The 23,950-nt window shown below is 34.1% G+C and overlaps 2 protein-coding genes across 7 annotated transcripts in view; both read right to left on the bottom strand.

The window, feature by feature from the left end:
• Positions 1-6,093: 6,093 nt before the first annotated feature.
• LOC106869893 (NEDD4 family-interacting protein 1) lies at positions 6,094-9,267 on the bottom strand. Its single transcript, XM_014915821.3, has one exon. It carries the CDS (start codon positions 8,216-8,218, stop codon positions 7,343-7,345), a length of 876 nt encoding a protein of 291 aa, XP_014771307.1. The 5' UTR covers positions 8,219-9,267; the 3' UTR covers positions 6,094-7,342.
• Positions 9,268-20,520: 11,253 nt separating this feature from the next.
• The window catches only part of LOC106869901 (amine oxidase [flavin-containing] A), a 59,176-nt gene continuing 55,746 nt past the window's right edge, over positions 20,521-23,950 (bottom strand). For all 6 annotated transcript variants that reach the window (XM_014915833.3, XM_052977616.2, XM_052977627.2 and 3 more), the window contains 3 exons: positions 23,088-23,272; positions 21,557-21,644; positions 20,521-20,817 (listed from right to left, as the gene is read on the bottom strand). In XM_014915833.3, the coding sequence (XP_014771319.1) occupies positions 20,626-20,817; positions 21,557-21,644; positions 23,088-23,272 (465 nt within the window). In that variant the 3' untranslated portion in view covers positions 20,521-20,625. The remainder of the gene's footprint in view (positions 20,818-21,556; positions 21,645-23,087; positions 23,273-23,950) is intronic.

The raw sequence follows: 23,950 nt of genomic DNA, 5'->3' as shown, positions 1-23,950 counted from the left end.
ATTTATCATAGTTGAAAATAATTATATTTTCTAGTTTAGAAAGATGTAAAATATTAAGTATAGATACAACTCTTTTCACCCAGCCTATAATACAAACACACACATACATATATGTATACATATACATAAACATGTGTGTGTGTTTCTGTTGTAAATGACACTATGTATAAGTAACTCTATTCACACATTAACTTCTTACACATCATAAAACCATTTTAGGCCAGCTTATGAATGCAAACATTTTTAGGAAATTGTGTCTGTAATTACAAAAGCAACACACAGAAAGTTAAGCAGGTCATATTATCCGCATTTTGAAAAAAATAATTGTTTCCTGAGGCATTTGGGTTACTAATAATTACAAATAACAGAACAACCACAATTAAAAGGCTGTTTGTAAAATTGATAAAAAATGGAAAAGGAGTTTTAAATTACATCTATTGAATATCTATGAGTCCTTAGCAATGAATATTTCCTCTTGTTAAATAGGCTCATTTATATAATTCAAACTAATTCTGATCGAATGAGTATTTCATTCTTAACCAAACACAGTTAATAGAGGAGTTGTTATTACAAAGATTAACATTTTTGATACCAACCCACCTGAGACTATCCATGATCCTATGATAAAAACTTCCTGCTTTAAAGTGATCTAAATCAAAAACCTTACGTCAAAATTTTATGTTACTTTATGTTCCAAGCACAATAGCAAAGTCATTTCATTAAATACTTCCTTATTTTCAAAAGTAACTGAAGTAAAAGCAGTGTATTTCAACAGAAATATAGTAAGGAACACTCCGTCGGTTACGACGACGAGGGTTCCAGCTGATCCGATCAACGGAACAGCTTGCTCGTGAAATTAACATGCAAGTGGCTGAGCACTCCACAGATACTTGTACCCTTAACATAGTTCTAAGGGAGATTCAGCGTGACACAGAGTGTGACAAGGCTGGCCCTTTGAAATGCAGGTACTACTCATTTTTGCCAGCTGAGTGGACTGGAGCAACGTGAAATAAAGTGTCTTGCTCAAGGACACAATGTGTCGCCGGGAATTGAACTCACGACTTTACGATTGTGAGCCGAATGCCCAAACAACTAAACCACGCGCCTTCACACAGAAATATAGTAACAAAAGCAGTTAAGCATAGACCTGATAGTCACTATAACATGTCAGATACCCAAAGCTATAAATACTGATTTCTAATAAAAATGCAATCACAAATCTATTGTGCTTGTGGACAGGAGAAGAGAGTGGTTGAGAACACAAGTGTCAGTCATATTTATTTTGTTGACCTAAATGGGACTTAAATTCAAAATGATTCTGTTTAAACTACTGCCCTAAACTTACAAACAACTACATCTAGAGTTTTCAATGCAACTGTAACACCTCAACTACATAGGCTACATATGTATACATTACAGATTGATCAAAGGTCAACCAAAATAGATTTCCGAATGATCAATGGTAAGTAAAGGAACAAGTCTTTACTTCTGTATCAATCAAAATAAGGTCATTTGGTCAAATATATATGTAATATAAGTGACAGATTATATAGAATGAGTTGGATTACAGAGAATCATCATCACCATCATCATCCTTTAACGTCTGTTTTCCATGCTGCCATGGGTTGGACAGTTTAACAGGAGCTGGCAAGCAGGAGAGCTGCACCAGGTTCCAGTATGATTTGGCTTGCTCCTACTGCTGGATGCCCTTTCTAACTAATGCTAACCACTATACAGAGTGTGCTGGGTGCTTTTTATGTGACACTGGTACAAGCGCTTTTAAGGAAATAATAAAAACTATAATTTTTAAAACAGCTCACAGTAAATCTAGTAATCATATATAATTATGTCGATATTTTGCTGTTTTTGTTTCATCTTTACACACACATTGAGAACAGGAAGAATATACGTGTCAGAAGGTCAGATATTGATGTTCCTGACAGTTAAGAGGTCAATGGTAGTTACCAGAATCATATTGCTGACATGTTGACTTCAAGTCCTCCCTTAGGGAAAGTTGCATGTAATAAATCAATGTCCTGTTCAAGGAATGATTCATCTAATTAAAGCTATGGCAACAAGACATAAGCCTTAAGAATTCATGTGATTCAGAAAAGACATGCCTCACACGTTCCTTAAGTGGTAACCTCTACCTCTTTTTGTCAGACTAACATGCACATACACACACACATAGTTTATTGAGACTTAATTCTTATCATGTGACTGCAGTTTCATGTCACTGCGGTCTTCAGGAAACTCAAGTAGCAAAATAAATATAGTGTTTCAATAAACTATATACTCAACCTGTACTGAACACTCTTCTTTCATTTGTTCAACACAATTCAACCTTCATGTGCGTGTGTGTATGTATATATATATATATATATATATATATATGTATATATATATATATGTATATATATATACATACTCTCACACCTACATATATATATATACAGTGGCGCCGTTTAATTTAAGAACATTAATATACTAATGTTAAAATGGCATTTTATATATATTCAAGTTATAAATTGTGAATTAAGATGTATATCAAAATAAAGAAAATTTCACGAGTTTTAATATGGTATACAACTTTACAGTGTAACTATAACATATTAATTTAAAATTAAAAATAAATCTTAATTATTGTAATTTATAGTGCCATTTAATTTAAGAATCATTTGTAAAATTTCATTTTTTTGCTTTAAAAAGTTTATGCTGAGATCCACAAAAAACAATAATCTCGCACAATCAGTATTTGGTTGGGAATCCAAAATTACTTAATACAGCTTTGCATCTGCAAAACAGAATTGTTCAGATCATTTATCACTGTTCCTGAGATTTTTCCCCAATTTTGGTTAATATAATAATGTTAAAAAAATCATCCTTATTCTTTGGCTTACTACTCTTTGCACAGATCAACCCAATCTTTCCCAAAGATTTTCAATGGGATTTAGGTCAGGTGACTGTGCTGGCCGCTGCATCAACTGAACTCTCTGGGACCTAATGTAATCTCTGACTAAGTGCGAGGTGTGTCTTGGGTCATTGACATGTTGGAAAGTCCAAGGTCGGCCCAAATACTTTCGGGCATATGGAAGCATAGTCTTATCCAATATTTCTAGATAGGACTTACTATCCACAATGCCCTTGATTCAGATTATAAGACCGATGCCTTTTCCAGACATGCAACCTCACACCATCACACTTCCACCACTGCTTAATTGTAGGTCAGATGCATTCTGGATGATATTCTTCACCTATATGCCTTCTTACATACTTTCTGCTATCACTGCCAAACAAGTTGAACTTTGACTCGTCCAACCACAACACATTCAACCAATCTGCTGGACTCCAATTCAAATGCTCTTTTGCAAACTGTATTCAGGCACATCGATTGTTTAAAGAAATGTATGGCTTTTTGCAAGAGACTCTTCCTAGAAGTCCAAATTCTTTGAGATGGTTTTTTTATGGTGGACACTCCAATGGTAAGTCTATATTTTTGCCGAATTTCTTTTAAAATGTCAACAGCAGTCATTTAAAATTTTTTTTAGGGACAGTCTATGAATGTATCTAGCCATTCTTGCCGTTGTTGTTCTTGGTTGCCCAGGTCAAGAGCGGTCTTTATAATAATTAGTTTCTTTTATAAAGACGGACAGCATTGTAGATGGCTGTTTTAGAGCATCCAACTTCATTTGAAATAGCTTTATATGACCATTTCAGCCTACCAAGCTGAATAATCCTCGCTCTAGTTTCTGGTCTTAAATTTTGTCTCTTACCCATCACAACTATTAAGCAGCTTAAAAATTGTAACAGCAGGCAAATTACCCTACCTTTATATTAGTCAATAAGGTAAGCACAACACACACGGAGTGAAAAAGAAACACTACCTTTCACTGGAACACTGCGGTCGGCACTGTTGTTCATGCAGTGCTCTCTCTCCCTAGTGTGAAACTTTCTATCTTGGACATGTGAGCATGCACAAAACAGTCAAACACCGCATCACTGGAAATGTGAAGTGCATAGTTCTATACAAGGATTTTTGTATTTTTTTTCATAAACTAGGGGATGACTACTGGTTCTTTTACAGGGTTTAGAAAAAACTGAAGGACCACTGCAATAAGTGTGTACATCTGAGAAGGGAATATATTGAGTAAAATCATAATTAACTGATCCCCCTGCATTGTCTTTTACTCAAAGCCAAGAACTTTTCAACATTAAGCTTAAGGATTATATAATGTACAAGTATAAAGAAAGAATTAAAGAAAAAAGGACTCATTATATTGAATGTTATCGATAACATCGAGTGGAAATAGGGGGTGCTGCAGTTCTGCAGTGCCTATACACGAGCTGCCACTGATACATATACATACAGATAGATATACATACTTATACACATATAGAGATACCCAAAATTTACTTCAGTCAAACCAAAATGCTTTCAGCTGAATTAAATTATTCATACACTTGATACAAATTACTTTTCCTCCTGTTTGTCATGAGTTTATGTGTTCTATGTATGTATGTTTCTGTGGGAACCTATTCTTGGTTTTTTGTTGGTCCATGTCATAGTTATGCGTATGACAATAATAGAAGTCCTCATTTGTACCCATGAATGTGACTTCAAAGCTAAAGACTTAATTGTGTGTACAACACAACACATCAAATAAATAGATGTGATTAACAGGTTAAAAAAATTCAGTACGATAGTATAGAATGAGTAATAAAGGTCAATTTCAAAAGATTAACGAAAGGAAATCTTTTTTTATTAAATAATTTAGAACCATATTCAAATGACATGGGCAAAAGCTGGCTTAGAAATGAAGGAGGAGGGGGGGGCTCTAAAACAAAAACAGTTTTATTGATAATGACTGAAGAAAACTAAAGTGTTTCAATTGAAGGACTTACTTTATATAGCATAGCAACTTGTGTTGGTTTGATATATTTTGGTTAAGGTTTTTTGTAGCAACTAGAATATCTGATAAGTGTTCAAGGAAGTTTTGTAAAATTTACTGACAAATAAAGAACATTAGAGACAATATGCTTGTAAAATACCAACAGAGAGCAACATAAAATAAAAAAATATTTAAATTTCTTTCAATGCATTTAAATTTTCCTTATATATATATTTCTATTTATATATATAGGGAGAGGGGATAAAATCAGTAATTTCTGATTTCTTATTTTACCTGTTTGAAATCATTTCATTGCAAGTATTGCATCATCTTTAGGAGTAAAAATTGGTCAGTATAGTTGTTGAAGTTGAGAGAGTTTGGAACATAGTCAGGTGACAGGCATTTTTTTTATTTCAAGAAATTTTTCCTCAACTTTGACTTGTAATTGAGGCTGCTAATAAAATATCTGAATAATTTTTGGTCTTTAACATCCAATATTCTTTTCTCTGTTGGATTCCAAGACAATTTTTCTAACACTAATGTCTTATTTAATAATTAAAAAAAAAAAAAATCTAAAATGGGGGTAAAATGAGTAATGACTAATTTCAATAATTTCTCCTCTTTATGGCACATAAATATACAGAGAGGAAAGCAACTCTAGCAGATTATGAAGAAGCTATAGAGAATATTTTATGTTCATTTTTTTTTTTTAATATAGGTGAGTTGATTAATTTCATATTATGTTCTATTTTTCCATGATCCTCTTTTATTTGACCCAGATATCTTAAATTTTTGTGGCATTTCTGATCTTTCTGATGTCCTAGTTTGGATATTGATGTGTATGAGTCTGTTTTTAAATGTAATTCTGGAGAATTGAAGAGGCAAATTTACCATATCTTAGTTTACTCACTTTGTTCCGTGTAAATTTGCCTTTTATATGCTCAAACAGAAAGTGACAATTTCCTGGAATAGTGTTCCGAATATGTTTATAGTGTTTTTAACGGATTTAGAGAAGGTCCTTTGCTTAGCTGAAATCGCTTTTGTAAGGTAGCGAACATTTGTAAAAAAATATATTTCTTCTCAAAATCAAAAATGCAGTAAAAACACCTCATTGTACCCCACTCCCCATATATACATAAAACGTATACAAAAACACACAATATATAGGTTAAAATGTCAGCAAATATAAACCAGCAAGACAAAGTTGTATTGTGTAAATTTTTAGTTTCAACAACAATAACAAAATTTTAACTTAGAAGAATGTAATTTCGATTAGAATTCACATTGTAATATGTAAATATATAAGTAGCAATAAACATTTTTACACCATTGACCACAAAAAATATCGAAATATGTAAGAGGCTTTCTTTTTAGGATTAGAGTATAATTATGTTTATTTATATATATACGACATATTATTGTCATTATTATTATTATTCAAATTTTTACCTCGGCACAAGGCCACAAAATATTTTAAGGTAAGAGGGGGCAAGGGAAAAGGGTATGTTAGATTATTATTATTATCGTTACTAATAATAATGATTAGTAATATAATTGTAATTATGATGAAAAGAAAAAAATATATCAATTTTAAGTAGTCGTGAAATAGTATTGGACATATATATTTATATACATACACATAAAAAAATCTAATTTGTGTAGCAACAAGAATGGTCACGCAATGATTATTTGGAACACCTACTCACACTTGATTAGAACGTCAGCCCTAAACTATTCTTAATAACATAGATAAGGCATCCCTCGGTACATCTGTACAGGAATATTGTTAAAGCTGTAATATTATATCCAAGTAGCTCACAGCCACATACATGTATGTAAATATATATATATATATATATATATATATATATATATGTGTAAATATATATATCACACACATAACACAATGATAGGTTCCTCCCAAATAAATGAATCTTTTAGGGAAATATCGAATGTAATTACAGTTTTTTAAACAAATATATTTATTTCTGATGAAGATAGCTTTAAATGATAATAATAATAATAATAATAATAATAAAAACAAAGTTACTTATATAACAATGTCTTCTTATGAACAAAAGCTCTCTGTATTTTAGAGGGACGGGGGTCAGTGGGGGTAAAAGTTGTGGCGTTTATGCCTTTCTCAAAAGTATCGGCGGTGTAATTGATGTAAACTAGCATAAACTGAGAATCGAAATCGGATCGTAATCCCGACTCGCCAGGAGCTTACCTTTTGCTCTGCGGCGCTTGACACCATAATAATAATTACAATAACAATAGATGCCAAATGACGAAGCAATAAGATGTAAACATAAAAAGGCTCTTGTGTAGGTGTGTGTGGATGTGGAGGAGGACAAATAAAGAAGGGTTTTGTGGCAAAAATTAGGAGAGAGAGATAGAAAAGAGGGGAATCTTGATTTGTGTTAATTTTTGAAAGACAAACGATAATAAACTCAATAAAGAGTTATGTGATGCAGACGACCTGTAATCCTTTTCCATTCGTATTTCACATTGACATATTGCATACATCCACGAACAAAAAGCAGGAATCCGCATAGCATCAAGATCCACCAGAACCAAGATTCACTGGCAGCGAAATCACCAGCGAAGCCACTGTGTTTGACGATGGCGACCCATTTAACCATAGAAAGACCAAGGCCAGCCAAAGCACCACATCGACCGGCTACTGTATTAGTGATGCACAGTGACATTAAAAAGCCAAGCCAGTTAAACAAAAATGATATCACGAAAGTACAGAAAAAGATCCAATCAGTTCCAATGATCATTCCGCTGGTGTTAAGTCGATCTGCATTGTTTAACTGGTCAGTGGCGTCGTCTGAACCATTTAAATAATGTTCCTCGTCGGTTAAAGATCGAAACTGGGGAAAATGACCAGATTGGTTTATACCACAGCTCCTGCCCCCGTTAAGTTCTTCTTCTTGTTTGAGTCTTTCTGCTTCTTCGTAAGACGGTAGATCGGTAGCAACAGCATAGGATGGTGGCAGGCCAGCTCCACACGCATCATCGAAGGTCGTTTGCTCAGTTTTCTGATCATGACTGTTGCTGAGTGGCTGCTGTTGCTGCTGTTGTTGTTGTTGCTGCTGAAGATAATGATGAAAAGAGTTGGCAGTAGCAATGTCTTCTTCCTCTTCAGTTTCTTTATAGGCGGGTGGTGGAACTGAAGGCATTGTTGAACTCGGAACAACAGGGATTGGTACGGATTGTGAAGTCATAGGCACAGGAGTGTTACTGGCGTTTGCAGTCATTCTCACGCCATCTTCCTCTTCCTGGTCTTCTTGTAATGTATGATACCTAATATTTCGTTCCATCTGTCCGATGTCAAAGACAAGTTATATGACAATTTAATTTTTACTTCTAGAAACAATCTGAACTAATATGACAGCAACAATATGGTGGCGACGGCAGTTTGTAGCCTCGTTTACAATTCTGCATTAGTTTCGGCTTGTATCACCAATATCGACTAGTTTATACTGATAAAGACTGTCTTTTCTTGTATTTATAATACATATATGTGTGTATATATATGTGTGTGTGTGTGTGTGTGTGTGTGGTGTGTGTGTGTGTGTGTGCGTGTGTAATAATCTTTCTACTATAGACACAAGGCCTGAAATTTTGGAGGAGATAAGTCGATTACATCGACCCTAGTACTCATCTGGTACTTATTTTATCATCCTCGAAAGGATGAAAGGCAGAGTCAACCCCATTTGAACTCAGAACATGGAGACAGACGAAATGCCGCTAAGCATTTTGCCCGGCGTGCTAACGATTCTGCCAGCTAGCCGCCTTTATATAATAATCCTTTATATTACAGGCACAAGGCCTGGATTTCAGGGAGGGGGGACAGTCGATCACATCAACCCCAGATCTGGACTGGTACTTACTTTATCGACCCTGAAATGATGAAAGGTAAAGTCGACCTCGGCGGAATTTGAACTCAAAACGCAATGGCAAACAAAATACCGCTAAGCATTTCGCCCGGCGTGTTAACGATTCTACCAGCTCGCTGCCGATGATGATGATGATGATGATGATCTTTTCTACTATAAGCACAAGGCTTGAAATTTGAGGGAGGTAGGGGTTAGTCGATTACATCGATCCCAAGGTTCAACTGGTACTCATTTTGGCAATCAATCGGTTTTGGTCTCCGAGAAATGAAAGTATTTGTTCGACAAATTCCGTGAAATTTTTTATTTCCTTAATGTTTATTTTTGGATCTTTTTTAAAACGGGGGCCACATTTTTCATTAACGAAACACTTTGAAACTTAGAACACTGGTAGAATGTGTCATATAAAACAGCTTTTTCTCTTAGTCTTCTTAAAAAAAAAAAAGAAATCCATAAGTTTTTCCATGTTAAAGTTGTCGTATTTCTGTAATTTCAACCAATCACTGACGTCCATTCAGCCGATATACATTAAGTGCCGACTACATAAACAAACGATTCTGAAACAATTAACCCTAACCCTAACCCTAGGGTTAGGGTTAGGGTTAAAGCAAATTTAAAATGAAAAAAGCAAATAAAACGAAGGTATGGAGATTAAATACGCTTTACATCGCTTAATCAGCCAAAAGAGTAAATATAAACAACTGAATACTTGTCAGTGATTGGTTGAAATTATCGAAATAAGACAATTTTTTACATGAAATAAATTCGAATACAAAAATATTTTTCTGTTCTATAACACAAAATAGATAAGTATACGAAGTTTGAAAGTCTTTCCGTACCAAAAACACTACGTAAAACATTAATGAAAAACGTGGCCCCCGTTTTAAAATAGATCCGTTTATTTTTTGCAGCTGAACTGTGAAAAACACAGTAGGCGCGCGCGCACACATACACACACACACACACACACACACACACACACATTCATTGTCTTTCATTTGTATGGGTATCTATATATGTGTGTATGTAAGTGTGTGCGAATGTGTGTTGGCGTGTGTGTCACTGTTGAAGTTGCTCGTGCACATGAAAAACAATGAATGTGTGTATGTGTGTGTGTGTGTGTGCGACCGTGGTTTTCACTGTTCAGTTGCAAAAAACAAACATTGAAGAAATAAGAATTTTATATGGAACTTGCCGAACAAATACTTTCATTTCTCGGAGACCAAAATTGATTGCTCTCATTTTATCGATCTTGAAAGGCAAAGTCAACCTCGGCAGAATTCGAACTCAGAACACAAAGACGGACAAAATGCCACTAAACATTTTTGTCCGGAATGTTAACGATTTTGCCAGCTCACCACCTTTCGAAGAATAATAATAATAATAATAATAATAATAATAACAATAACAACAACAACAACAACAACAATAATAGCCCTTCCTACTAAAGGCACAAGGCCTGAAATCTTGGGGAAGGGGACAAGTCAATTACATCAACCCCAGTGTTTCACGGGTACTTAATTTATTGACCCTAAAAGGATGAAAGGCTAAGTCGACCTCGGCGGAATTATAACTTGCTAATGATTGTGCCAGCTCGCCATCTTGACAACAACAACAACAACAATAATAATAATAATAATAATAATAATAATAATAAACTTATTGTATACAGTGCTCAGGGACACTACAACTCATCGGAAAAAGTAAACAGAACTGTATAAACAGGACATAGAATTTGCACAGGAAGTGATCAGTGAATAAGTCTTAAAAAAAAAAACTGGAGAGGGGTTATCAGGTGTACTGTTGACAAATTTTGAACTACATAGGCATGCAAGTTTTGAACTACATAGTGTCCTGATAACTAACAACTGATGTGGGTAGTTTATTCCATGCTTCAGCAATTCTGAGTGTGGAAAAATGTTTCCAAATGCCATGGGTGTTGTGTTGTTTTTTGATTTTGTAAGTATGTCCACGAGTGTTGGATATATGAAATTCAAAAAAGTGCCCAATGTTGTTGGAAAGATGGTTGCTAATCTTGTGGGTGTCTACTAAATTAGTTGTCGGAACTTTAATGCGTCCATACCCAAGGAAGCAAGACGCCCAGAGTATGGTAGATGCCTGATGGTGGGTATTCATCTGGTTGCATGTTTCTGAACAGTTTCCAGGAGATTGATATGCCGAGCAAAATAGAGGTTCCAGACTGGCGATGTAGACATACCGTAGCCATATACAGCTTTAAGCAGAGAGCAGGAGAGTGGCTGACAGAGGTCTTATTGAGTGATGCTAAGGCACCCTTGGCCTTCTTGACAATTTTAGAAATGTGGTTTGTCTCATGCAATTTGCTGTTGACAATAATGCCCAGATGATGTTCACTAGCAGACTTCTTAAAATTGGTGTTGTAGAGGGAGTATGTAAAAACTGGGATTTTCCTCCTAAAATGCATGGTGGTGCCCTTGTCTACAGCCAGCTTGGTTTGCCAGTTGGTAATCCATTGCTGCATTGTGTCCAGGCCCGATTGCAGGAATGATCCACAGCATAGAGGATCTGTTCTTTTCATTTCAAGTTTGATGTCATCTGCATATTTCAATACTGTGACATTTTTAAAGTTGGCATCTATGTCATTAATATGTGCAACAAACAACAGGGGTCCAAGAATGGATCCTTATGGTACACCAGATGTCATCCCATAGGGTGACAAATGATGTCCTAGAACTATGATTACCTATTTTCAATTAAGAATGAAGGACATCAACCAGTTATAAAGATTATCTTTCACATATATTGCAGAAAGTTTTGCCATGAGTCATTTGTGTGGCACAGAACTGAAGTCTTTAGCAAAGTCAAGATAAATAACAGTTCTATATTCAAGAGATGAGGAATTATGTACATTATTTACATTCGATGGATATTTGGCCTCATCTTGTTTGTTGTTAACACAATGCATAGTGGTTAAGAGCGTGGGCTACTAACCCCAAGATTCCGAGTTTGATTCCAAGCAGTGACCTGAACAATAACAACAACAACAACAACAACGACAATAATAATAATAATAATAACATCGAAAAATACCTTAGGAACGAGAACCCAGGTTCGAAATTTCCCCAAGACACCTGAAGAAGGCTGGAGGGTATATCAGCCGAAACGTTGTGTTAACAACAAACAAGATGAGGACAAATATCCATCAAATGTAAATAATGTAAATAATCCACCTATGAACTTCTATCAGTGATTTGGGTGATGTCTTCAAGAAATGCAATGAGTTGGCTACAGCTGCTGGAATTAGAGATAAATCCAAATTGTGAATAAGTTGTGAGAGCTCCAGAAGTTTCAGAGTATTTTTCTGACACAGGACTCAATCAGTTTGGTGATGCAGTTAGTAAGACTGATTGGATAGTAGTTTATATAACATATATACACTATAGGAATTTTTTTTAGTAGTTAGAGATCAATATTTTTTTACTTGTGTTCATTCCATTATATCAATTAAAATGAAAACATTAAGTTGGATTATGTTGAAGATAATCTGTTTGTTGAATAAATTAAGTTCAACTTTTGTTTTAGCCAACCTTAGCTTATAACACAAACACTCACTAGATTAAAATAAAACCATGACAAAATTTTTGCCCTGCAGCTAATTTAACATGTCATATTTAACATATATTGTTGTTTAGACATGAGTCTGCCTTAACTGAACAGACATAATGAAAGACATTACAGCCGTAACCCACCCCTTTCTGTCTTTGTCTGTCTGTCCCTGTCTCCCCCCCTCTCTCTCTCTTTTGCTCTCTCCCAATATGCATAGAACTGAATGAGCACATTTTATTTTACTTTTTGAAGACAGTATGTTGTGAATTGAGGAAAATTTGACAACCATTTTTTGCAGGCCTAGCTAATGGTAGATAAATGGCATGATAAGAATGCAGGTAAGGGTAATGGAACCAATTACAAATGTAGCCTAATTAAATTCAAAATGCAATGGAGGTGTTTCAAATAAATTGTCACAGCCACTGTTTTTGTGAGTCTTTGTTACTTATCTAGCCTAACACTAACCAGCTGTAGAACACCAAGTTGTTGTTTAGCCCTGCAATGACCCCCCAAGCAACCAAGTGAAGTTTTAGTTATTCACCTTTTTTCATTGATTTATTTGACCAATGAAAGAGCAATAATTCTCAGTAGCTATATAAAAGGTATCCTTAGTTTTCTTTATCTTTCCTTGGCAGATATCAGCTAGAGCAGGCATGAGCAACCTGCAGAAGCAGGCTGATGGGACATAGATCATCATCAAGCAGGTCTCACTACAGAAAAATTCAAGGTGACTTTTTTGATAGATGTACCATTCAGAAAGTCTTTTTTTGTGTCTCTTCCATCTTCAATTCTTTGAAGAAAATGGAGTGTTATTACAAGAAGGGGGATGTCTTAGTTTCTTGATACTTGACTTCATGGTCAGCTCTCAGGACAAAGGACAAGGTAACCTCTGTTGTTTCCAAAGTTACAACTGATGGTACATTGTAAACAGCAGCTCCTGTAGCTTGTTATTGCTGTCTTTGCTGTTCCTTTTCTTTTAGTTTTTTTATGACTGAAGTGATCTTGTCTCTCTCTCATTGGCAGCTCTCAGAGCAGCTAACAGGTAAAAATTGATCATTGTCTACTCTTATTTCCATGCCTTAATCCTGGTTTCATTTTCTTGAAAGAGTTAGATGTTTGCTATATCTTCATATCAAGTTACTCAACTTTATTTCAACAATGCATAAAAACTGAGTAATCTGAATGATAAATGGTTAAATTCTATGCATGTAGATTCATCTTCAATATCTTTGTTACAGTGGGCATTGTAGATAAATATGAAAAAAATCTGAAAACAGATACTATCTTCAGTTTGTATCTGGTTTGCAAGATTCTTTATGTGAATTGATGTTTTGAAATAAATTTTGTTGTGTCTGAGGAGAGTCATACTACCTTAATGTTTAACACACACACACTGGTTCAATTTCCACTCATTTATTATTTATATTTTTCTCTTTTCCAAAATTTCCATTGTCAATGGATGTCGACTCTGTCAACATCCACTGACAAGGTTGCAAAAGCAATGAAAATTTTTGAAAAGAAAAAATATAAGTAATAAAGGAATGGAAATTGAACTAGTAAGTGTGTTAATAAATGAATGGAAATTGAACTGGTGAGTGTGTTATTAAGGCAGTATGACTCTTCCCAGACTCAACAAAACACTCTTTTGTTTGACACCTATGAGGTACATGTTCAAGACATCCTTATATTTGAACAACAATATGCAAACATATCTGAACAGTCAATAGTCAATACTAATAATAAAGGTTTCAAATTTTGGCATAAGGCTAGCAATTTTAGGGAAGGGGTGTAATTAATTACATCAACCCCAGTGCTCAACTGGTGCTTATTTTATTGACTCCCAAAAGGATGAAAAGCAAAATTGACCTCATCAGAATTTAAACTCACGATGTAAAGAACTAGAAGAAACACTGCCAAATATTTTGTCTGACATGCTAATGATTCTGCCAGCTTGCTGCCTTAATAATCTTTTCTACTCTAGGCACAAGTCCTGAAATTTTGGGGGAGGGGGCCAATTGATTAGATCGACCCCAGTATGCAACTGGTACTAAATTTATCGACCCCGAAAGTATGAAAGGCGAAGTCGACCTCAGTGGAATTTGAACTCAGAACGTAAAGACAGACGAAATGCCACTAAGTATTTCACCCGGCATGCTAACATTTCTGCCAGCATGCAGCCTTTGCTGCCTTATTATTATTATTATTATTATTATTATTATTATTATTATTATTATTAATAATAATAATAATAATAATAATAATAATAATAATAATAATAATACTTCTACTACTACTACTACTACTAATAATAATAATAATAATAATAATTGAAAAAATGTGGCACCTCAAGGGGACTACTGTACCAATGATTGTAGGATCTCTAGGAATGATAAAAAAAAGGTACTGAAACTTATTTGAAAATGATACCAGGCTTACCATCCCTACAGGAAGTGCAAAAAGTTGTGTTAACTGGAACGACTCATGTACTGAGAAGAGCATTATCGCTGTGAAAACAACATCCATTCATGATTTTTTTTTTTTTTTTTTTAAATACATATTTTACCTGTGAATTTGCGTGTGTAAACTGGGAATGCATACGAGTTTCTCTGCCCTAGGTGTACGGAAAACACTCGGCGAGAAATGGAAGAAAATTTGAAGAAAGAAGAAAAAAACAACAACAACATAATAATAATAATAATAATAATAATAATAATAATAATTTATTTTATTGTGCCACTAGGGCCCATTCATATGTACAGAGTACAAGTTATAAAAATATTACAAAATGTGTGAAGATACAAAGTTATACAAAAAAGTGTGGAGTGGAATGGAATGGAAAAAAATGTCATACAGTATATTAGGACATGCTAAAAATGTCTAAAATTTCTCATAATGGTTATACAAAATAATTAAAAGAATGTGTAAAACATGCATATAATTTAAAGACAAGAAACAAATAGAGCAACCTACTGACACATAAGTCTGTCAGTTCAGGGTCACCCTCAAATTTCTTCATTTCCCTCTGCCATCTCTTTTATGTAATCAGAACAGTTGAAATCACTTGTCCCCAAATGTGCCTGTGAGAAATTTTATAATAAGAATGATAATAATAATAATAATAATAATAATAATAATAATAATAATAATAATAAGAAGAAGAAGAAGAAGAAGAAGAAGAAATATAAACAATAACTTCAAATTTTGGTCTAAGACCAGTAATTCCGGAGAAGGGAGTAAGTTGAATACATCGACCCTAGTGCTCACTGGTACTTATTTTATCAAGCCTGAAAGGATGATAGGCAAAGTCAACCTTGGTGGAATTTGAACTCAGAATGTAAAGAGGGATGAAATACTGCTGAGCATTTTGCCTGGTGTGCTAACAATTCTGCCTACTTGGTGCCATAATAATAATAATAATAATAATAATAATAATAATAATATAATAACTACAAATTCTCACATGTGCACAAGGCCACATATTTATAGGGAAGGGGTATAATCAATTGAATTTATCACAGTTTATATTAAAGATACTTGTTTTGTTGTCAACATGAGAAGGGCATGGTTGAACCTTGTAGAAGTTAAACTCAAGGTTTAAATGTAACTAAATATTGCAAGGGATTTAATCCCATTCTACTATTTCTGTCGCTACACATCTTTACCACAATCACTGTTACTGCTATTAATAATAATAATCCTTTCTACTAAAGGCACAAAGCCCCAAATTTTGGGGGTGGGGGCTAGTTGATTACATCGACCCCAGTGTTTCGCTGGTACTTAATTTACTGACCCCCAAAAAATGAAAGGCAAAGTCAACTTCAGTGGAATTTGAACTCAAAACATAAAGACGGATGAAATGCCGCTAAACATTTTTCTTCCTGATATGGTAATGTTTATTTTACTTGTTTCAGTCATTAGACTGTGGCTATGCTGAGATACCACTGTGAAGAATTTTTTAGTCAAATGAATTGACCTCAGTACTTATTCTTTTATTTAAACCCCTTAAGGTGGTGCTCCAGCAGGGTCATAACTGAAACAAACAAAAGAATAGAAGAACAGGTACAAGGCTTAAAATTTAGGAGAGGGGTAAAGCTGATTACATCAATTTAGTACCAGAGAGGTACTTCACCACTGGTATTTGACCTCTTCAGGCCTGGGAAGATGAACGACAAGTTGGCCTTATGTAAGATCTGAACTTAGGATGTTAGAGAGTGTAACTAGATATTTTTTCTGATGTTCTTATGACAATAATAATTCTTTCTAATTTTGGTATTAGTCCAGCAGTTTAGAAGGGAGACACAAGTTGACCCCGGTACTTGGCTGGTATTTTATTTTACTGACCCTGAAAGGGTGAAAGGCAAAGTTGGTCTCAGCAGAATTTGAACTCAGACTATAAGGAAGTGGAAAAAAAACTGGTAAACATTATTTTTCCAATGCATTAATGATTCTGCTAGCTTAACTCCTTGAATAATTATAAATTATATAATAATACTGGACTTATTGTATACAGTGCTTAGGTGCACATCTGAAAGCCACTAAAGGTCTTTGAAATATTATTGCCTCCCATGTTTCTAATATTTCTCTTTTGACATATCTTTGCATTGATTTAAATAACTCCCTTTCATATAGACCTTCATTATTTACATTTTGTTTTAACACCATTGGCTTGAATAGATCTGTAAAACTACCATTTTCAGACCAGGTTTCCAGCCCACACATAATTCTTCCATTTGACAGTTCCAAGGCTTTGAAAAATATCAAGGGATCTAACCCTAACCCTAACCCTAACCCTAACCCCCTTCTTCTGACTAAGCTAAACATGCACGAATGCACACACACTTATAAATACACATTTTATTATTGGAGAAGCTAAGCTGCAGCAAAGGTTGTACTTCAATAACTGAAACCAGTCAGAAGAAAGAAGAATATCCCTAAACACACACACGCACACACATTAATATGATAAGATTTTATAACTTTTGTTGCTGAAGTAAGTTACTTTAAAATTGTATAAAATTGTGTAGTTGAACACTGCTCTTAAGTTTATGTTTAGTTGATGTAAAAATCCCTTCAGTTATCTATAAAGCTTTTGACAGCATCTACCTCAGAATTGTAAATGGATCTCTCTCACTCTCTTATGCTGTTTCATGTACTTAGCCTGTATGGATAAGCACTTTATAGGTGTGAAACCAATAGTCACTCTGTAACCAGCCATAACAAACAATCATATATAGATCATCATCATTTAATGTCGGTTTTCCATACTGGCATGAATTGGATGGTTTGACATGGAGTTGGCCAGCTGGGGAGCTCTCCAGACTCTAATTGTCTGTTGTGGCATGGTTTCTATGGCTGGGTGCTTTCTATGTGCCACCTGCATGGATGCATTCATGCGGCACCAGCATGAGTGCATTGTATGTGGCACCAGCGCCAATAAAAGATAAGCCTATATGTATGAATAACAGTGCGTTTACTTAGCTTGGTGCATCATACATATGATATATATATATATATATATATATATATATATATATATATATAATAATAATAATAATAATATTAGGGATAAAATCCAAAATTACAGGTAAAAACTCAATTAAAATCAATTTATTAAAAATTAAAATTAAATTAAGTTTCACAGTATAAAATAATGGTGTTAAAAATTTATTATCTTGATCTTATGATATTTACTTTGTATTATATTATACTTATTTATTGTGCTTTTAATTATAAATTTTTTCTATATGTGACAGTGGATTTTCATTGATGAGTTCATAAACCTTGGTTCTTTTCCCTAAAACTATATCATCATCATCATCATCATCATCGTTTAACGTCCGCTTTCCATGCTAGCATGGGTTGGACGATTTGACTGAGGACTGGTGAAACCGGATGGCAACACCAGATATATATATATATATATATATATATATGTAAAACAATGGTATAAAATAATGGATGATGGGTAAGATGAAACAATCATCTGCTTGATTATGAGAATGGAACATAAAGCTGAGCAGTCAAAGGAATCTGCACAGAGGAAATTAACAGGATCAGATATAGTCTAATTGAAGTATATTTGTCATTTAGTGAGTGCCACATGATTTAGTGAATACCCACTGAGTATCAGTAAATTTTCAGAAAACCGAACCAATAATCTGGCGATAATTATCAGATGGAATCATCTGTCTTCATGTATATAACTAATACTCTTTAGAAAGCATGAATGTCATGTATTCATTTTTACCTTTCAATAAAGTTAGTAGAGCTAATTACACATAAAAGGAAAACCTCTGGTGAAGGAAAGTAAAGAAATTAACCTTGTGTGTTACATTTGAATAAAATATTTCTGTATGGATTGAGTAAAAATCCATTGTTGTGTAACCCCTCATTAGTAGTGATTAATCAGTCCTATACTATACAGGTAGTCAATCAGCCAAATGACTCATATTAAATCTACAGATGTTCTACAATTTTGCAATGATAGGGTAAAATTTGATGGAGATGTAACTGCTAATTATAGCAGTCTGATTAACTACATGGAATTTCTTCGATTGAGTGATGGGTTTGAATAGTGTGTCATTTTTCCCCTCTATGTCTTATGTTAAGTTCAATCTTAGTCTCATGGAGACTCAATATGAGAGTGCTTAGCTCTAAACTTAAAAAATTTAAATAGATAAAGGAGGCAGCTTTACCTAAGGAGAATGCTAGTCTTTTGCAGCTATTCCACATAGTGATCAAATGAAACATTGTAAAATTAAGTGTCCTGCCCAGAAGTATGAACATTTCAATTTCTTCCTACAAAATCATAACAACTAAGTCACTGGTTAAGTTTGTTATGTTTTTACATTGCTTCATTCCTCATGACAAAACACATTTGATCTGACAATCAAATCAACTTTTCTGTCTAAATTTACAAGGTGTGTTATTGAGAGATATTTTGAGTTGTTATGTTTTAATCTTTTTTTAACAGAATAAAGAACTAACGTAACTGAGTGAATGTTATCTTTTAATTAGCTTTTCTATGCTTACTCATTAAATATATTTGCATTAGCTTAAGTATTCTGTTAACAATTCAACTATTTGAATAATTTTATCTCTTATCATCATACTTATGGAATAATAAATTACAATTTGGCATCTAATGTTGAAGAGAGTATGAATATAACAGAATATTTGGGGTAAACAACCTGAAAACCTTTATAGTTCAACTTTTATTTCTTCAAGTTCAATTTGGACATAGTTTTATTTATTTAACTATTTTATTTTGACAATATTATTTTCTGTAAAATCCAACAGCAGCCCATATTACTTTAGACATATCCTCAAACAATATATTTCTTCTTGGTTCACTCATTGTATTTTGTAAACATATTCTATATTTTCTTCAAGATATTTTAAACTTAGAAATATTTATACATGTACTGTAGTTGGCCCTTTGTATTTTGAATATATGATTCAATATAATTGAAAAATTGAGACAGTTGACAAAAACTTCAATAAAAACTACAAGGTCTCTGAAGTGAGTTAAAGTGAGTTATCCTTTTGTTTAGGCCAGATTTGATCAACATCTGTCATTGAGCCTTTGTTTCCCTCTCCCCACTGCAAAGGTAATTTTAAGTAATTAGAATGCTTTTGCTCATGACAATAAATGTGTAAGCACTCGTCTATTGTTTCATGCAGATGGCATCCTTAAGTAATTTCTCTCAATCATTACAAGTAAAGTACAGGATAGTTTTTTTTACCTTTTGAAAAGTATGTGAAGATTAATCAGAAGTCAAACATTAACTATTTTCATTTTACAATGAAATAACATATGAATAAATAATCTAAATATCTGATATAAATTGTTAACAAGATTATAATTTTTCACACTATTAACCACATATTTAGAGATGTTCATGCATCAATAATGCAGTGAATAACAACATTATTACCCTTAGTTTAGGAGTAAAGCTCCACAGTTCAAATCCAGTCCAGTAGTCTGTACACATCCAGGAATAAAACACCTGATGATAATTGAAGATCAAGCTGATCAAAACATAGTAAAAGATGTATATATTAAAAAATGTTTCATCTGTAAAGATGAGGTTAATAGTCTGAACAACAATAGTTATACAAAAATTAAATAAATGACAAAGTACAAAAAATATTATTTATTAATGAAGAAATAGAATTTCCATTATAAATATAAAAAAATCAAACTACTTTGTGTGCTAACTGAATAGTGATATCAGTAATATCATCTAATGTCTAAATTTTGTAGCTAACTTCCAGGCAGCTAAACCAGCAGTTAAACCTATTCCAACACCAACAACTTTGTTTGTCCATGAAAATTTTTTCTTTCGTTGTTTATTCTTAAAAAAACTTTCATCTCTGAAAACTGTATCTTCAAGTGATTTGGGATCCAGGAGAGATGGATCTTCCAAAAACAGAGTCTGAAAGGAAGGAAAAGAAATGTGATAAAAAATTTTAACGTTTTCTTTGTATCCAGTAGAAATATTGATTTCAAATTTTGGCACAAGACCAGCAATTTTGGGGAAGGGGTTAAATCGATTACATCGACCCCAATGTTCAACTTGTACTTATTTTATCCACCCTGAAAGGATGAAAGGTGAAGTCAACCTCGGTGGAGTTTGAACTCAGAATGTTAAGGCAGACAATGCTTTGTAGCATTTTGCCTGGCGTGTTAATGATTCTGCCAGCTCGTCACCTTAAAATCCAGTAGAAATACTAAGAAAGAAAAATTATCAATACAATATCTTAAGAGTTCATCTTTTTTTGTAAACTGTTGGCCAAAATATTTCCTTGGTATCTTGGAGGAAAAATTATAGGGTGGTGAGCAGTCACTAGTAATAAACTAGGACTGTAGCCAAGGTACTTAACTCATACCACACAACTTCAGTCCTACAAGCCATAAACAGATATCAAAAGGTATTTGTTTATGGTTAGTATGACACAATGATCTAGGTAGTGAGAACACTGTCATGTAGAAAGTATTTTGTTAATTTGCAATGTTGAATTCAACTGCTTATGTGGGTATTACTAAAAAAGGAATAGGCTTCACTAATCTTATCTGCCCTGAAACATCTACACAAGGAACAAAGAGTCTGTAAATGGTGATTGAATAGGAAAAAAAAAAGTCAGATCTGGTTTGTCAAATAATTGAAAACTTACCTCTTTTGCTGCTCTTTGTCCAGCTTGTATGGCACCACTCATGTACCCACAACACTGAGTCGCTGTTTCCGTACCAGCAAAAAGCAATCTGAAGGAATAGGAACATAATGATTTCTGTTAGTTAGACTATATAATAGACAAATGTAAGTTATGGTGCAAGAGCAGCAAAGGTGGTACAAATGGTACAGTGTTGGATTAAATATATCTTACAGCATTTAGTTTCATGTTACATTTTGCATTAAAAATCCAGCCAGGGCTGTCGTTGTTCAGTTTTCAAAGGACAATAAAATAAGAACCAGTAATACATTGGGATTCATCAAATTAACTATAAATTAGCTCTGTATCTAGTTTGTTCTCTTTTTTAAGCTAGTACAGTCTGTTTAGTGGAGGCGCAATGGCCCAGTGGTTAGGGTAGCGGACACGCGGTCATAGGATTGTGGTTTCGATTCCCAGACCGGGCGTTGTGAGTGTTTATTGAGCGAAAACATCTAAAGCTCCATGAGGCTCCGGCAGGGGATGGTGGCGAACCCTGCTGTACTCTTCCACCATAACTTTCTCTCACTCTTACTTCCTATTTCTGTTGTGCCTGTAATTCAAAGGGTCAGCCTTGTCACACTCTGTGTCACACTGAATATTCCCGAGAACTACGTTAAGGGTACATGTGTCTGTGGAGTGCTCAGCCACTTGCACGTTAATTTCACGAGCAGGCTGTTCAATTGATCGGATCAACTGGAACCCTCGACGTCATAAGCGATGAAGTGCCAACAACAGTCTGGTTAGATGGATATTTGGCTGTTATTTCTTGCAGGTTGAAGGCCTGTGTAGAGGTGCTTTAGTAATAAGTAACATGTGTTTACTATAACTGGTAAATAAATAAGAATATATCACAACTAATAAATATTGCTCAGTAATCAACAATACATATCTCACTAAATGCATGTCATGGTTCATATTTTTGTGTAAAACTTTTTTTCACAAATAGAGAACTGTAGATATTGTTCAGAAAATCCAAGCTCCATAATTCAAATCTTATGGATCTTCAGTACAGTTTGATGCCATGATTAAGGAAATAAAGAAATTATAATACAAGAGATAGAGGACATTGGTAAAAACTAAACCCAACTATAACCTGTAAATATAAGATAAATTACAAATATGCAACAAGTTGAATTGATAGTTTACTAGCTTGTGTATTATAATCAACAACATGCTGTGACTTTGGCAATGACATTTAATTTCCAGCTATTTTATATTTGTAAATAGTTGGGAACATTTTATATTTGACAGTGCTTTGTTATCTTGCAATGCTGGAAGAAATAATAAGTTCTACCATGCTAACATGAAAGTGAAATATTAATTGGAAATTCTAGGAATATTCCATCACATAATATATCCCTGACTGCATGCCCCAGCCAATATTAATAGGAGTCAAGTACAGCATATAAAATATCCATAATCTCAACTATAAAGTAAAACAACCTTTAGCTAATTTCTCATTTTATACCAAATTTATAGTATGTCAGATATTTACCGAAGGTAAGGTTTCCGCATATTTGGAAAGTATTTTGTTCCACCTGGAACAATCATACTTGTTGGACTTCCCAATACATAAGGCTCCTGTGCCCAGTCCATACTAGCAACACTTATAAAATCCTTCACTTCAGGACCTAGAAATTTCTCAAGACAGTCTAGAACAGCTTTTACAAAAATGGGTTCCTGAAAAAAAATGAAACAAGGTTATAAATTATGTTAATACTGATGTAGAAATATTTATCAGAAATACTTCAATGATGATGATGATGAAGATGATGATAATGATGATGATGATCAAGATCATTATCATCTACATTTAACGTCTGTTTTCCATGCTGGCATGGGTTAGACCAGTGGTTTTCAAACTGTGGTCTGTGGACCACAGGGGGTCCGCAAGGACAAGACAGGGGGTCCGTGAACAGCAAATACTTTTTATGGGCAATTTGATTTTATATATGGTTTTTAATCGAAATCTTTTAATTGACAATAAACCTATTTGTTAAATACTGTTAAATAAACAAATGTAAAAATATATGTTATTTTAAGCAAATATTTATGTATAAATTTCATAAGCGTTTATAAGGGGGTCCCTAAGGTAAAGCCTGAAATATAAAGGGGTCCGCAAGTCAAAAAGTTTGAAAACCCCTGGGTTAGACAGTTTGATAGGAGCCAACAAGCCACAGAGTTACCTCAGCTCCCAATGTCAGTTTAGGCATGATTTCTAAGGCTGGATACCCCTCTTAATACCAACCACTTGACAGTGTAGGTACTTTTTCCATAATGCCAGCACTCATGAGGTTACCATGTTATTTGCAAGACAAAGTAAAGAAAGGAAAAGGAAAAGCTCCCCACCTCCCGCAA

Source organism: Octopus bimaculoides, chromosome 2 (assembly GCF_046866305.1).
Source record: "Octopus bimaculoides isolate indiv1 chromosome 2, ASM4686630v1, whole genome shotgun sequence".
NCBI lineage: Eukaryota > Metazoa > Mollusca > Cephalopoda > Octopoda > Octopodidae > Octopus > Octopus bimaculoides.
This window is presented reverse-complemented; position numbering and strand designations above follow the sequence as displayed.